This window comes from Corvus moneduloides, chromosome 6 (genome assembly GCF_009650955.1).
Source record: "Corvus moneduloides isolate bCorMon1 chromosome 6, bCorMon1.pri, whole genome shotgun sequence".
NCBI classification, from domain to species: Eukaryota; Metazoa; Chordata; class Aves; order Passeriformes; family Corvidae; genus Corvus; species Corvus moneduloides.
Window position 1 is genome coordinate 47001587 of NC_045481.1, and position 15290 is coordinate 47016876.

Sequence of the window (15290 nt, forward strand, 5' to 3'; positions counted from 1 at the left end):
ACACGAAGGGTTCATCATATTTATGCAAGATTGGAGACTAAATTTTAAAAAGCAAGAGAGAACAAATCAGTGAGGTGGATGACCAGTAACTGCTTTGAATGTGTGCTGTTTTGTCGGGAGTCTCCTTTGGAAATAATTGTTACAGTCCCCAGGTATCCTATTACCATGTGCTCTGGTTTTACATGGAATTTACAAGTTGTCTCTAACTGATCGTTCCTTTTCTCTTCAAATCAGAGGATTCTAATTTCCAAGACCTTGTCATGCTGCTCGTGTTGCTCTGAGAGGGAAGAGACTGTCCACCTTTACATTTTTGTAGGGCTAGAATTGCACTTGGGTGCATGAGGAATGTTAGAGGAATGTTTTAAAAAGCGAAGAGGAAATGGCACAAAGATAAGGCTGCCTTCCATGATTGGTGCCACTTGACTATCCTGACACCCGGTTCTTTTGCCAGTTCAGTTATTTTGCCAGAGTTCAGTTTCTGGTCAGTGTAACTGCTTTTAGTTGCAAGTTTTTGCAAGTGGGTGCTGTTTGCCTGACACTCAGTGTTGTTGGACATCCATTTCCCACAGGTTTGTGGTCTGCCTGTCCACAGAAGCTGGCAGTCCTGCCTGTTTGGGTACTGCTGTTTAGACCTTTTGTAATCAGAGTCATTTTGCCTATTCATAAGGAAAACCAAGAAATGAGCTTTTTCGTTGGCCTGCCCGAAGTGCTTCTCTCATCTCTGTGACTTTCCAAGAGTTGCAAATAAAAAGGAAAAAAAAGCACAATCATCACAAATTTTGTGCAAGATTTTTGTCTTTGGGTATAAAATCAAGTGAATATTATAGTTGTACAAAAGCACCTAAGTACTTAAAAGCAGACATGGGTGCACAGTGGTGTTGGTGGTGAACAGTGGAAATTAATAGATTTGTCAATATATGATTTGGAGCAGGAGTTGCCACCATGAAGATTGTGGCTGCCTGGCTCTTCCCATGTTGACAAATAATAAGAGAATCAAACTTTAATGCAAAGGAGGGAATCCTCTCTCTCCTTCCTACTGCTGACACCCTCAGTTAAAAGCACTGCTGAGCTGAAGGGATTTCTCCATCAGAGCTAATTACCCAAAATTATTTCAAAGCCTTCTGCCTATGTAAAGAAGTCCTAATAGGAGCTTTTTGCAGTAGCATTTACATCAAGAATGTTTTTTCTCTGGATATCACTCATTTTGTTTCCTGTTGTTGACAGAACGTATTGATGGTGTTGCCTCCTACCTCAAGGAGCTGTCATGTGATAGAGTATATCAGCCCTGAATCCAAGCTGAAATTCTCCTCCTGCTATTTCCCTCATTTTGTGTTGGTATCACTGGAAGTTGAAGATGTTCCTTTCCTGTCAGGACACTGCAGGCCTTGTATTCATCAGGAGTGGGCATCTGGGATATGGTCTAGAATACTGCAAGGATTGGATCTTGGATATGTGTGTTCTCCTGCCTGGGACAGGAAAGCGAATTAAATTAATTAAAGTAAAACAGGTTGAATGCTGTTCTGGATAAAGAACAAGGTTTGTAGTGGGAAGCTGTTGTGGATAATTTAACTCACATTTTGACCCTCTCTTTATAGCCACAGGGACTTAAAACCAGAAAACCTACTGCTGGATGAAAAGAACAACATCCGGATAGCAGACTTCGGGATGGCATCGCTGCAGGTTGGGGACAGCTTGTTAGAAACCAGTTGTGGGTGAGTGTCTCAAAGCATATTACAAAAATGAAGGACAGATTCCAGACACAGAAGTTGTCTATAGTAAGGGTTTCATTGAAGACCTGGAGACCTACGCTGGTGGGAAACACTGGTGTTTCCCAGCAAGACAATAAGTTTACATGATGCACATAGTGTAGAAGAAAGCTAAAAGGAAGGGGGTTAAGTGCTTTACAGTGAAAAGCAGACCACTGTAGGTGTCACATACAGATATAAAAGTCAAGGCTTTCAGGTTTGGATTCATCTGCATATACTGGTATGTTTGTATTCACTGACCATATAATTTTTGGGAACTGAAAGCAGCAGTGTTGACTGTTTTAAGAAGAGGCTTTGAAAAAATATTAGGGGGTGTGAAAATAAATGTATCTAGGGGTTCTTAAATGGAATTTGCATGTCCTCTTTAGGCTGTCTGCTTGCATGCAGCTGTTGGTGTTCATGCTCTGCACTGCTTCTGTCAGCTCCCATGCAGGAGTGACAGGGAGGAAGCAGGGTCCTTTGCAATGACAGGCAGGGCATAAATGCAGGTACAAAGGAGCCTGCCTGGACGAATATTGCAGGGGCAGTCTAAAGACATTTCCATGGGAATTCAGTTGCCTTGGGGCACCACTGGACCATGCTCCCCAATTCCCAGTGCTGTGGTGACTGTGCAGGGGCTGTGGCACTGAGCTGTAGCAAGGGCAGCAGCTGCATCAAGCTGCTGCAGCCTGGCACCACTACACCAGCTTTTAGCTGTGTCTGAATTTGTTCTAATGGCAAGCACAGAAACCAGACAGTACCAGCAGATTTCCACTTCCTCCCATGCAGACTGACTCTTCTTGGCCTTTGGTTGTGTGATTCTGATGACTTCAGCCCAGGCCCTGCCTCAGCTTGTTACAGTTCATGTTTTTTGGGTCTCTTCTCTGGGCCAAGGCAGTTCAGGGCAGACATGGAGCCATCGGGGTTCCCTCTAAAGCCCAGCCACTGCCTCTCACTCCTAGGCTGTATGGCTCTGCTTTCCAAGTCATAAATAATGGATAGCAAAAGTATTTGAAGTTCATGATATGATAGAATGCTGGTTGATGAGTAAACTGGGACCCACTGCTTCTCTCCTGTCCGTGTCAAGTCAAGATCTAAGCTCTTAGCAGCACAGATGAAAAGCAAGAAGCTGTGATGCCAAGGTCAGCTACAAGGTCCTGTACTTGTGTAGGGAGACACTCAGTATAATCAATACAGGCTGAGGGATGAAAGGATTCGGAGCAGTGCTGCTGAGAAGGGCTTGGGGGTACTGGTGGAGGAAAGGCTGGACATGAGCCAGCAATGTGCACTTGCAGCCCAGAAAGCCAAATGTGTCCTGGGCTGCATCCAAAGCAGCATGGCCAGCAGGGAGATGGAGGGGATGCTGCCCTTCTGCTCTGCTCTGCTCTGCTCTGCTCTGGTGAGACCTGCACTGCATCCAGCTTTGAGGGGTCCATAGCATAAGAAGGATATGAACCTGTTATAGTGGGCCCAGAGGAGGCCATGAGGATGGTTGGAGGGCTGTAACATCTTCCCCATGAGGACAGACTGATAGAGTTGGGGTTATTCAGTCTGGAGAGAAAAGGCTCCAGGAGACCTTATTGCAAACTTTCAGTACTGGAAGGGGGACTGTAAAAAAGATGAGGACAGACTTTTTAGCAGGACCTGTTGTGGTAGGGCAAGAGATAATGTTTTAAACTAAAAAAGGGTGAATGTGGATTAGATACAAGGAGGAAGTTTTTTACACTGAGGGTGGTAAAGCACTGAACATGTTTCTCAGAGAGGTGGTAGATTCCCCATCCCTGGAAACATTCTAGGTCTGATTGGATGGGGCTCTTAGAAACTTGATCTAGTTGAATATATCCCTGCTCATTGCAAGGGCATTGGACTAGTTAAGTTCTAAAGGTCCCTTCCAACCCAAACTATTCTGTGATTTTGCACATCTGTTGCTTGGAGCTGCTTTCATATTTCCCCTCTAGATCAGGAAATGCAGTCCTCTCTGCAGCTGGCACAAAGCAAGGGGAATAAAATTGTTCCCCTTCCTTCCATGAGAAAAAAAAGAGGAAGTATAAAAACCAACCCAGCTTCAATTGCCCTGTAGGATTTTTCAAACTCCTCGAGAGCCTCTCGGTAGGGTTCCTGTTCTTGTTAGCACCCAGCTCTATCATCCAGATCTGGAGTCTCAAAGGGAGGCTTCCTTCCCATAAGCTGTGCTGGAATTCAAACCTCCATTCTTCAAGCAGATCCGGCCCCCACATTGTGGCCTTAAAATCCACTAATAAAGAAATCAATGGAACGGAAGAGATGTGCTTGTAATAAACAGAACACAGCGGCAACGCTATGATCTCCTACCTTGCAGATTCATTTTAAGTGTGTTGCCAATCACTAGGCCTCCATGTGAGCTATTACACCACTTCATTAATTCTCCTGGCATGCAGCCCAGCATGGCTGATACTGGTGTCTTGTGATCTCTCTGGTTTGGGGGGTGAAGGGAGGAAGGGAGGCAGGAATATGTAACAATACGCCACACTCTTCACAGAGAAAGGTAATCTAGTTATGACTCCCTTTCCCTTGGAGCACACACAGTAACCAGCCTCAGAGCTTTTCGAGGCAACAGTTCTACCTACCCATGTAGTTGGGTAGGTAAAGCCAGCATGAAAAGGAACAAAACAGAGTGAATCATGGCTGAGATACTGAGCTTTAATGAGATGCTCCTCCATGCACCCATAAGTTAATTTCGAGAATGGCTTTATCTGTACTGTGAACGCTGATAATGAGATGAAACTGTAACATTCCCATTGACAGTCATGAGCAAGGAGTCTCCAGGTATTTCTGTCAGTCAGAGTGGGAGGCTCAGATGGGGTTGAGCCGTGTGGTACAGCTAACTTTGTCAGTTCAGCAAAGCGGGGAGACTGCAGTCAAAAATTCTTTGCTATCACAAGTGAACTGCTAAGTTTAGTGCAAAGTTTGGGTAGTCTTTAGGTTACCACAGAGCCTTGACTGACCTCATGAAGAGTAGCCTCATGTAGCCTGAGGTATGATGTAATTGCATATCTCAGTGTTTTCTGGGAGTTACTCCTTAGGTCTGCATGGTTTTCTGCAGCACTGACAGACTACCTGGAGGAAACAATAAAAGTTCAATCCACATGTGTTTGTGTAGGAGAAGGAGGTAAGGATGGACTTGCTGTTTCACTGGCATAATTTGCCACTGACAGACTGCGCGTTGGGCCTTGATTGTAACAAATCTCCATTATAGAAATGTGTATTGTGCAAATCCTGCATATGCACAGCACAGAGGAATAAGCTGTAGTTTTTTAGTATATTTAGACCCTTGAGGGGAAGAGGAGCTGTGTGTAGACTCTGCAGGACTAATTCTGCTTATGGCAGAAATTGCACAGCAAGGCAGGCTTACAGAGAGATGGTCCTTGAAATGCCAGATAACACAGTGAGTCTCTTCATTCCTTCGGAAGCAGGGAGGGTCTGTCAGCCAGCAGCAGACAAAGAAGAAAGAGAAAGATGTGATAGGCTGCTATTTCTATTATTTTAGATCTCTTCAGCTCTTCTTCCTCTTTACCCATCCAGGCAGTGGCACGCAGAGACGCTCCCCGTCTCTTTTGCAGTGATTCTTCCTGGCGTGCTGCCTTGCAGTGTTTCAGAATGGGAGATGTTGTCCAATCCATCCTGAATTGTCACTAGGCAAGAAGAGTGACTGCCTTTTGGCTAAACCTCAGGTCTGAGACGCAGGTTATCTGAGCTTGATTTCTGTCTCTGCTGAAGGCATTCACGGTGGTCTAGGACGAGATGCATTGCCCTTCTCTGCTTTAGTTCTCCATCGTAGCAAGTCATTCGTGTATCAGCAGACCTGTGGTGAGCAGATAATTCAGAGGGCAGATACACCTCAGTGTCCAAGCACCATTTCTGATTTTAGTTACATGACATGATGCTGCACATACTTTTCCCCTTTATAATTAACGTGTACATATGTCTAAAACATATGCAAGTGTCCTACATCCAGTTATTGTTAGGGTTGCAAATTTAAACTCTTAAATTTGGAAATGCCAGAATTAGTACTTTTTACCCCATCTTATCAAGAGCTTCCATTTGCAGCACTCCATTCCCGTCTCCTTCCTGATTTGTACTATAATCTTGCTGACTTCTCCCATTCATTTCTGCTCCATATTTGGCCCCCAAATCCCAGATTCTTTCCCTCTTTTTTACTAGGTTCCAGCTCTAGTTTCCTATACCTGGTTGTCTGAGTCAGTTGCTGTCAGTCCTAGATATACTTCATTCGTGTTGCACTTAGCTGGTTTTAAAGTTTGGTATCATGTGGTGACCCCATCCACAGCACCTCATAGTTTCACATAAAAAAATTACTCTGTGGAGTGGTACCAATGAATGTAGGATTTTGATCCTCATGCTCTAGAGAGTTTCTGCTAGTAAATGCAAACTGCAGTTTTCTAGTGAAATGGTGTATTTTTCTAACATAGTTTCTAGAGAATGCAAATAAATACTCAGGTTTTCCCTTTGCAGTGGAGGATACTAGAATTTTTTCTTTCTCTTCTTTATATGAAAAAACATTTAGTTTAAAGTAGATAGTGGAACTGTTTCAGCCCATACACAGCATGCATGCACACAAATATATGAAACCAGTCTGAGACAGACAAAAAGCAAGGAAAATTGTTGTTAGATTGATAGTAAGTTACAAAGAACTTAAAATGAGGATTATAAAGGGAAATACCAGACAACCTTATTAATAAACATTGGTACCAGCATCACCTATAATACATCACAAGGTATGTTAAAAGAGCTCAGATTCTGCAAAATCAACCCCTGAGAACTTAAGATGTGCTTTTCTTTGGATTGGCAGTGTAACATTTACTTAGCCTGTGCACATTAGAATATGCCCATTAAGTACAAGCTTGTACAGGTTTTTTTCAACAAATCTTTGCCTCATTTGATGATTGGATGGCGTATTTTTGTGAGTAAACAGCTATTTAATGTTTGGGTTTTCCTCATTATTCATTTTATGGATCCATTTATAACTTCTGCTCACTGCATTCAAGCCTTGCTATGAATGCTAGGTAGGATTTCATCACTGTGTCTTAGGATTGCAAATATTAATTATGCTGTTTTCATATTATGTTTGCCACATTGATCTGGTTATCTCCATTTATATGAGGACACAGAATTCTGCAAAATGAAACTCAAAATTGTCTTTGGGTGTACAGTTGGATGCTCTGGGTCCCAATACATCAGGATACTTGGTGCTTGATAACAGTCCTTTACTTGGAGAGCACGGTGCCTACCAACGGCAGCTGCTGCTCCACATGCTTAAAAATGCTGCAAATCAAGCTTTGGATGTGTAGCACTGTGATTCTGAAAACTGGGGAACATGCAACTCATAAGTATCTGTGAGCATCTCGGTGTAAGGCACCTGTTCATTTTTTTCCCCAGAAGAATTTTCTGGCGGGGACAGAGAGTTTGAGTCTCCCATATGTCGGTCAGCTGCGTGCATGCAAGCTTGTCCATATTGACATTAAAGTTCCCTCACGTTGCTACAGACTTCCCAATGCAGTCACAAGTAGAAAAGAGGCATTGGGCACAACAACACATCCACCTGACGTACCTGAAGAGAACAGTATAACATTTTCAACCTTTTTTTTTGCCAGTTCTTAACTTTTGGATACTTAATTTGGCGATCTTTGTGCCCTTTTAATACAAAGGTCTGGTTAATTTTTAAAGTTATGATCTCTTAAAGGTTCCAAGATTTAAAAATATGAACTGATAATTAATGAACTGATTTGCAGATTCCCCAAAAATGTAATTGCTCTTGAGGAGTAAACAGCTGTAAGATGGCTGAGGGCTAGATGCTGAGTTTCCTCATCCAAAGGTAAATAACTGAGTTGAAGCTTTAATGGCAATATAGCACTCAACCTGAACTACACCTACTACCTTAATTACAGCCTTACCTACAGCTCCTGCCTTCACTGCAGCCTTAACTACCTACTGCTGCTGGCACCTTTGGTTAGTCTCTCCCCATCTTTTCTCTGTGATCTGTGGCTGTCACTTTCTCTACTCGGAATGCCAGTGTCCTTCTCCTGAATTCCCTTTATCTATTTTGCTACTCCTCTGGTCTTCCCCTTCATCTCAGCCCTTTGCTACCCAGCATGTGGGGGAAAGCAGAGGCAGCCTTTTGCTTTAGTGAGTAACGCCTGCATCTGAAAGCCAGCTTGGAGAGAGTGATTAAGAGAGGGGAAAGAAGGGCTCTAGGATCGAGCAACAGCAAAACCAGCCAGATCTGTGAGGATTTCTCTGCAGCTGTACAACATCCTATGTCAAGGTAACTTCATGCACAAGAAAAACAGTGGAAAGGAGACTTCTTGTTCCTTCCTCTCTGCAGAAACTCTGTCTCTGTCTGTGAGGCCTAAAAAATGGGACTCAGAGAAGCTCTTCTTCCTCCCCAAATAGTACCATCTTAAGGCATGAGACCAAAGGACTGAGGCATGGACACTCATCTTTACTGGGACTTGGGAACCCATCAGGCGGTATAACACATGTTTTGTCACACTGTGAAGTAGGATCACAAAGCTTTTCCTGCCCTTCTTGATCAACAAACCACTTCTCTGGCAGAGCAGTTACTGTGTGTTCCCAGATAAACCATATGTGCCCAATGGATTTGTGTGTGCATGGTGCATGTCTCTCTTACCTACATAAAAACACCTGTAACTCTCAGGCACATCACATCTGCACTGAAGATGTGACCCTGGTTGTCTCAGATCTACTGCAGCTGCACAATATCTTGATGTGCACAGATCAAGAACTATTCTAGTTTCTCAGATGAAATTCAGAAAAGATACATCAAGGATATATACATTTCTTTCTGAATGACTGGCTTAACTGTCCAGAGCTGTCCTGGATTTCACCGTTGCTCTCTTATTTCCTCTGGGTTAAATGCCACATAAATGCTCTAAGGTCCCCTAAGATCCTTAAGATTATTGTGTCCTAGAGTCACAGCTGTGAATAACCATTCAAGAGCCCTTCCTGCCCCAGGCAGGCTAGCCTTGGAAAATCCACATCACCCTGGAAATAAACACTGCCAACATCGCTGCTTTTTTTGCAGCAGTACTTGCAGGCAGCAACTGTTTCTTGATCTTGCTGTACGATATATTTATTTGTTATCAAGGGCAGACTGGGGCTTTTGCTGCACAGAGATGTAGCAGAATGATGAGGAGGTGGCCTAGGGGAAGAGACAGGGAATGTTGCTCTTGACACATCTATATTGAATAATTAGTGATAAGAGCCAAAGAAATATTCATGACTCTGTAGAAAGATAAATAGATTTTTGATTAAATTTGAGTTTTGTCTTTACAGCAGTTGAAGTTGCTCTGTGATTGGTAGCATGGAAATGAGTTTTTTATGGATTCTGGCTGACTGGAGGATCCCTTTTAGAGCTGTTAGCCAAGATAATGCTGCAGATATCTAACTAGTGTATGCTGGCAAGAATTCAGAATGGCAGTGCCAGAAACTTGTGCTCTCTGGGCAGTTGCAATGCAGCTGTTGAATGATTGAATCAATCCAACTTGTTCAAAGGATTTATTATAGCATTTTCTCCACCCAGTCTCCTAGACTTCTGCAGAATTTCGGTGGTGCCTTTTAAGATATATGGCACATTCCACCGCAGTTCAGCAGACCTCAGGAACGTAAGTGCTTTAAGGGCATTTGTTAGTGGGACATGTAAATACATATGTACCTATCTTGAGTTCTTCACAATGCTTACATTTGTCTTTTCAAGGATGTTAGCACAGGAAGCTTTCAAGGTGGTTGCACTGCGCAGCACCCACAATTAAGAGTTCTGAAATCCTTGTTGGAGTTAAAATATACAAATAAAAATTCAGGAACACTGCAAATTGAGATACTAACTCTTCCACTGCACCCTAGTGCCATAGCCATCCAAAAAGGATTGTACTGAAAGGTATTGCTGAACTGCACAGGATACTATGCGGGATTTGAGAGGTCTGGCTAAAGTTTCAAGGTCAGCCACAGGCATCATGTGTAGAAGCCATTTAATGTACTGGGTGTGTTCATGACTCTCATGGAAAGGCAGCTGTACCTTGCAGAAGCTAAAATACATGCAAGAGTGAGAAACTCAAACATGCTAAGTGCCAGTTGTATTACTATGTTCCCTACAGTTCCCACACTGCCTTCCTTCAATGTTCCATGTAAGCAGTCCAGCACTAGTGAGAGTTGTACTTGTCAGGCCTGGGCTGCAGCCCCAGTTGTGGTGCTGTTCCTTGTGATTTTTGTGTGCCTTAGGGATGGCCTGTACATTCTACACCACTGTTGGATATGAGAAAAAGACAACATCACTAGTCAAGCATTTTCTCAAGGATAATTTGTCTTCTAAAAGCTTGCAAAATCATGTGTTAGTCCAGTGTTGTGACTGTGGTTTAGACTTTGGGGTTTTAAAAAGAGTAGGTGTAGTGCAGCTCTTGGTTTGCTGTAAAGAGGCAAAATCACAGGAAACAATATATTTTGGAAGTTTAGGAACATGTACATAACATTAAGCAATTCAGTGTCTCACTCTGGCCTCATTTTCTCTGTTGTGAGGTGTGAAGGCTGCGGTGGCATTGCTCTTGATTTAGTTAGAAGAGTAGACTCATGGTGAGGTTCTGGTCATCTTTTTCAAACCAGGGCCAGCTGCAGTTTTTTAAAATGTTAAGTAACTTTGTACACGTTTCCATGGCTGTCAGTGATGGAGCTACACAGAGAGCCTGGGTAGTCTGTCCTACCCACTAGATACAAAACTAATTCTTTCTGGTCTTCCAGTGACCAACTCTAGCCGGCTCTCTGAGGGAGGCTCTGGCTTTTGTTACCTGTTTTGACTCTTGAACCAAGGCTTTTAAAATGTTGTCTAAACTAATAGACTACTGAGCAGATAGATTGGTCAGAATACCTGTGAATACTCCATCTCTTAAATGGGTCCACAGTTGACGTATTAAATATTGGACTAAGCTGCTGAATTCCACCTTTCCTAAAATTTGTGAGGGATCAGCTGCATTTCTCTCTCCTCATGTAGGTTTTGCTGATAAGGTAACTGCACTCCCAAGTGTACCCTGAGTTTATTGTCATGCTCTGCCAAAAGCTGTGACACCAAGTTAGGGCATTCCATGCCCATGGGATGATATTTTGCCATAAGATAAGTGTAGTGTGTATGGAAATTCAATTAATGGGCTGTCTCACTAGGCATTAATATAGCGTGCTAGCACAAAGCTAACCTCACTGTGCTTCTGGTTTGCTCATTACTTTGTGAGACAGGTATTGCCCAGCCATGATTGCATTTGTCACAAGAAACACATGCACAAATGAAGACAGGCTCAGGGGCTGCTGGGAGGTGTCAATATAAACAATAGCATGATTTGCACATGGGTTTCAGACAGTTTGCATCTCTTTTACTTGTCAAGTTACTTTAATGAAGGCTATAAAATAAATAGCCATGGCTATAATCTTTAGGAATTAAAATTATTACCTGGCAAGTTGAAGTAATTAACTCTTCTCAGCCAGGAATCAAACAAGAGATACATGGGTAGAGGGATGTGAAAAGAATATATTAACTCGCCAGGTAGTAGTGCTACTGTCCATCCTTTTTAGGTTTTCTAAGAAAAAAAAAGGCATGTTGAAATCATGTATTGGCAGCTTTTGTGACCAGTGGCGTAAATGAGAGTCATCTTAGCAGAAGAGATACCAGACATGGTTTAGGGATGCATCTGTCTTTTTTCCTGTAAAAGGCTTTGCAGTGTGGGCCTTCCTTTTAATTAGATACAAGGCCAAGTTAAAGGATGGGATTAGAGAGCTGGAATTCTATACTCACAGAATATGCCTGGTCTTCTCTCCATTGCTCGCTCTGAAGAAGCTCACAGCAGGGCCATAGAGTTTTAAATTATGCTAGTTCTTGAACATTTTCTGAGCTTGTTAGAAATGTGTTCTTGTTGAGGTAAGGAAAAATGTGCTGGTTTGCACACTTGTATTCTGTATAAGCAAGTCTATCATCACTCTGCTAAACAAAATGGAAATGCACATAACCATAAATACCAGGCTGTTACGTGCTCATTTTTACTGTATTTTGTCTTTCAGATCACCACATTATGCTTGTCCTGAAGTCATCCGGGTAAGTTGGTTAATACTAGTGTATATAAATAATTTTTTTGAAGTGTCACTCATTGCAAGTACTCAGATAAACCCTCTGTACAAGAAATCTGCCCAAGGCAGAGGGAAAGGAAAGGACACAAGGAACCTAAACAGAGTTTTGTTTGTTTGGCTCAGCCCTGAATCAAGCCACATTGATGGTATGAGGGAAATAATTGTGTGTTATTCTCACAGTACCCTTCGTATCATGTGATCAGACAGAATACAGGAGCCTGGCTTAATTTGATCTTTTGACCCAAGGGATGCACTCCCCTCAGCCTTTCTGTCACTGATGTAGCTGTCATCTCAGTAGAAGAGCTGGAGTTGACTGTCAGTGATATTGGTTTCCACTAAACAATATTCTTCCCCTCTCCTCTCCCTTTGTCCTCTGCAAATAAGTATCCAAGATTTCAGTGCCCAAGACTGCCCTCTTCCAAAGCATGTCTCTAATGTAAAGTCAAGTAGGAAGCACACAGCAGGAGAGGCTGTCCAGACAATGCTATGAGTTTGCAAAGAACGTGGCTGGTGACAAGCTCCCTGAAGAACCAGGGCAGGGAAACACACCTTCTTGATGTCCTTAGTGCACCTCTGACTCTGTTTAAATGCCAGATCTGATAATCTGTGAATTGTCAACCATTCCTGCCCTGCTCCCACTTCTGAGCCTTTTCTCACAGATCCCAGATAAGACTGTAAACCGATGTTCACAAAAATTCCATTAGCGGACTGTGTAGTGGCCTCCTCTTAGCTGGGAAGGCCACCGTGGGAAGCAGGTAGCTGAATTGAAACGTGGGGTTTCCCATTCTCCCCTCTCTCATTCTTCAAGGATAATTAATTCATTTACTAGCGATTGGTCTTTTGAACCTCTGTGTCATTGCTGCTCAGGGAGAAAAATATGATGGAAGGAAAGCAGACGTCTGGAGCTGTGGAGTCATTTTGTTTGCGTTGCTAGTGGTGAGTCATCTTCCTTGGACTAGCCTTTAAAAAGAAAAGAAAAATCTGAAAGTGCTGCTGTATTTAATGGCAATTCTATTGACATCATGAACGGATGGGGTTTTTTTAGTCCTCTATTTTTGTATCTCTTAGTGGCTTCCTTTACTCTTAGTTCTACACCAGCCCCAAAGGAAAAGCATGAGGAATATTTCACTGCTTCTTTGAAACACTGCTGCCCTGCACAGGAGAGCACAGACAGGCATCAAAAACTTATCTCCATAAATGCTCTTTGCTGTGTTGTGATGTTGCACCACATCAGGAAAGGATGTGTAGCGTTACAACTTCAGGATACAGAGAGGTTCAAACAAGTTGTCCTTCACGGGATCAAAATATGGCTGGGTTTGGGATGCGTTCATTTTTTTCTGCTATATGTGTATATATGTGCTTCAGCAAGTACATGCATACATTAACTGCAGTATTTTTTCAAGAGAAGACTTGAGAACGTCATCTTTGTTTCATGGAAGCAGTGAGCTACATTTTCATTTGGTACACATGGGAATATAAAACTGAGCCAGTAGTACAAAGTTTAAATTAGTTTCCATCTGGCTCAGTAATACTTCTAGTGTTCAAAATTTGGTATCTTGTAACTTACCCTTCTTTTGATCAGAGTTTCAATTCTCCATAGAATTTATTCTGAAACACTGTGCTATTATAGCACTCCTAAACATACAACTGGGTGTCCAGCTGAAGGCAGATAGGCTTGGCATTTGCTATCAATTTCCATAGTATGATATAGGAAAACATAGTGTATGTTACTATAAGCATAGACCACATGCAGATAAAATACTCTGTGTGAATATAGGTTTTATGTGCATGTTAATTGCTTTATATCTGTAATAGTTCAGCTGATCATCTATAATTCTAAAAGTAACAAGCCTGAAGTAAAATTTTTATATTCTTGTACATTTATCAGTAAACCTAATTGCTTCACTTAAATGTATTATTTTGAAAAAAGCACTTGTACAGTGTAAAATAAGACATAGATTCTGCATATTATTTTTGTTTAAAATACTTTAAAATTTTAGAGGATTTTTGTATCAAAAGATATGCTGATTCTTTTTTAATGGCTCAAATCAAAATACCTTGAAGTAATCTCAGTATGATGCTTTAATTCCCCTTAACCAATCTTACTCCTTTTTTCTTTTTAGTCGTTACAATTCACTGACATTTTTGATGTTTTAATTTTTTTATCTTGATGTTGCATGAGAAGAATTTTAACTGTCACACTAGATAGCACCTGGTCATCTCTTACTGTTATCAGTTACTTTCATAGCTGATAAAATAGAACTGTATAATGAGCTCTTAATATAACTTCTTAAATTTGTAAGAACAGAAGAGAGAATGTGTCAAGATGGTTGGGATTTGTAGGAGCAGGCTTTTCATTTTTAGGGGGATTCTCTGTCAAGACTTGGTGTCTGTTGCTGCATCTTCATCTGTTCCTACATACACACGAGCCTAAAAAATGATTGAAATAAGTCTATTATTGATGGAGAGTGCAGAGCTTGCCAGTTAATTATGTCAGGACAAACCCTGCAAAAATTCTCAAGATATAATAGCAGGTGGTAGTAATAAAAGAGGTGTAGTTGTCACCTTCAGGAAATGCCACACAACATCCTTTCTGACTTCATCAGGACTTAAATTGCATTAGCCAAAATACTGAACTATCAGAATTGATTTTCCTTTAAGTCTGGAATGGATAGGAAAAATGCAGGTAACTCAGGAGGTTGGTTACAGAAGGCAGGGAGGCTCTGCCTTCGAGGCCACTTGAATGAACAAACACCAGTTAGTAGTGCCCAGTCGTGGCTGCCATCAGGCGGCTTCCTGAGGCTGCTGTTAATGGAGCTGTTCCTCTCCCTCAACCATAGTCACAGGATTGCTTATACAGATGCACTACTCACTGTAGTAAGAGCAGTGCCAGAGCTGACAACTTAAAGCTTCATTATCACAGCAGCTGACAGCTTGCAGCTTCCCACAATCCATCCTGGGAATCAAGGAAGCTCGGCACCTACTAGAATTAGGCAGTGAGAGAAGGAAGTGAGAATATCTAGGAAGGTGCAGACTTGCTATAAAGGGGTATCAGCTTCAGTCGGTAGAGTTATCCTGAAGATTTCAACTTCTCTTTTTCCTTTTTGTCCTTGCAGCAAGGATAGGTCTTTTACTGCTTTTTGTGGCAAGCTGATGATCTATTCAAAATGTAGTTTCAGCTAAAAAAACCTCAAGCCATTCATGTAAGTGAGCTACAGTAGGGAAGCAATAGGAACTGATGACCTGACCACAGCATGGGAACTGGATGGAGTATATTAAACAGGTAGAATGTCTGCTGCTTCCAAAGGCTAATGTTGGTTGGGGTTTCTTTCAGCTGTGTCATTTCAATGCTCCATCAGAAAGAGCATG

The 15290-nt window shown here is 42.1% G+C and overlaps 1 protein-coding gene across 16 annotated transcripts in view; it reads left to right on the plus strand.

Moving 5' to 3' along the window:
• Nucleotides 1–15290, plus strand: part of BRSK2 (BR serine/threonine kinase 2) — a 310896-nt gene that overhangs the window by 225666 nt on the left and 69940 nt on the right. For all 16 annotated transcript variants that reach the window (XM_032111641.1, XM_032111643.1, XM_032111644.1 and 13 more), the window contains exons 5-7: nt 1596–1712; nt 11856–11889; nt 12789–12857. In XM_032111641.1, the coding sequence (XP_031967532.1) occupies nt 1596–1712; nt 11856–11889; nt 12789–12857 (220 nt within the window). The remainder of the gene's footprint in view (nt 1–1595; nt 1713–11855; nt 11890–12788; nt 12858–15290) is intronic.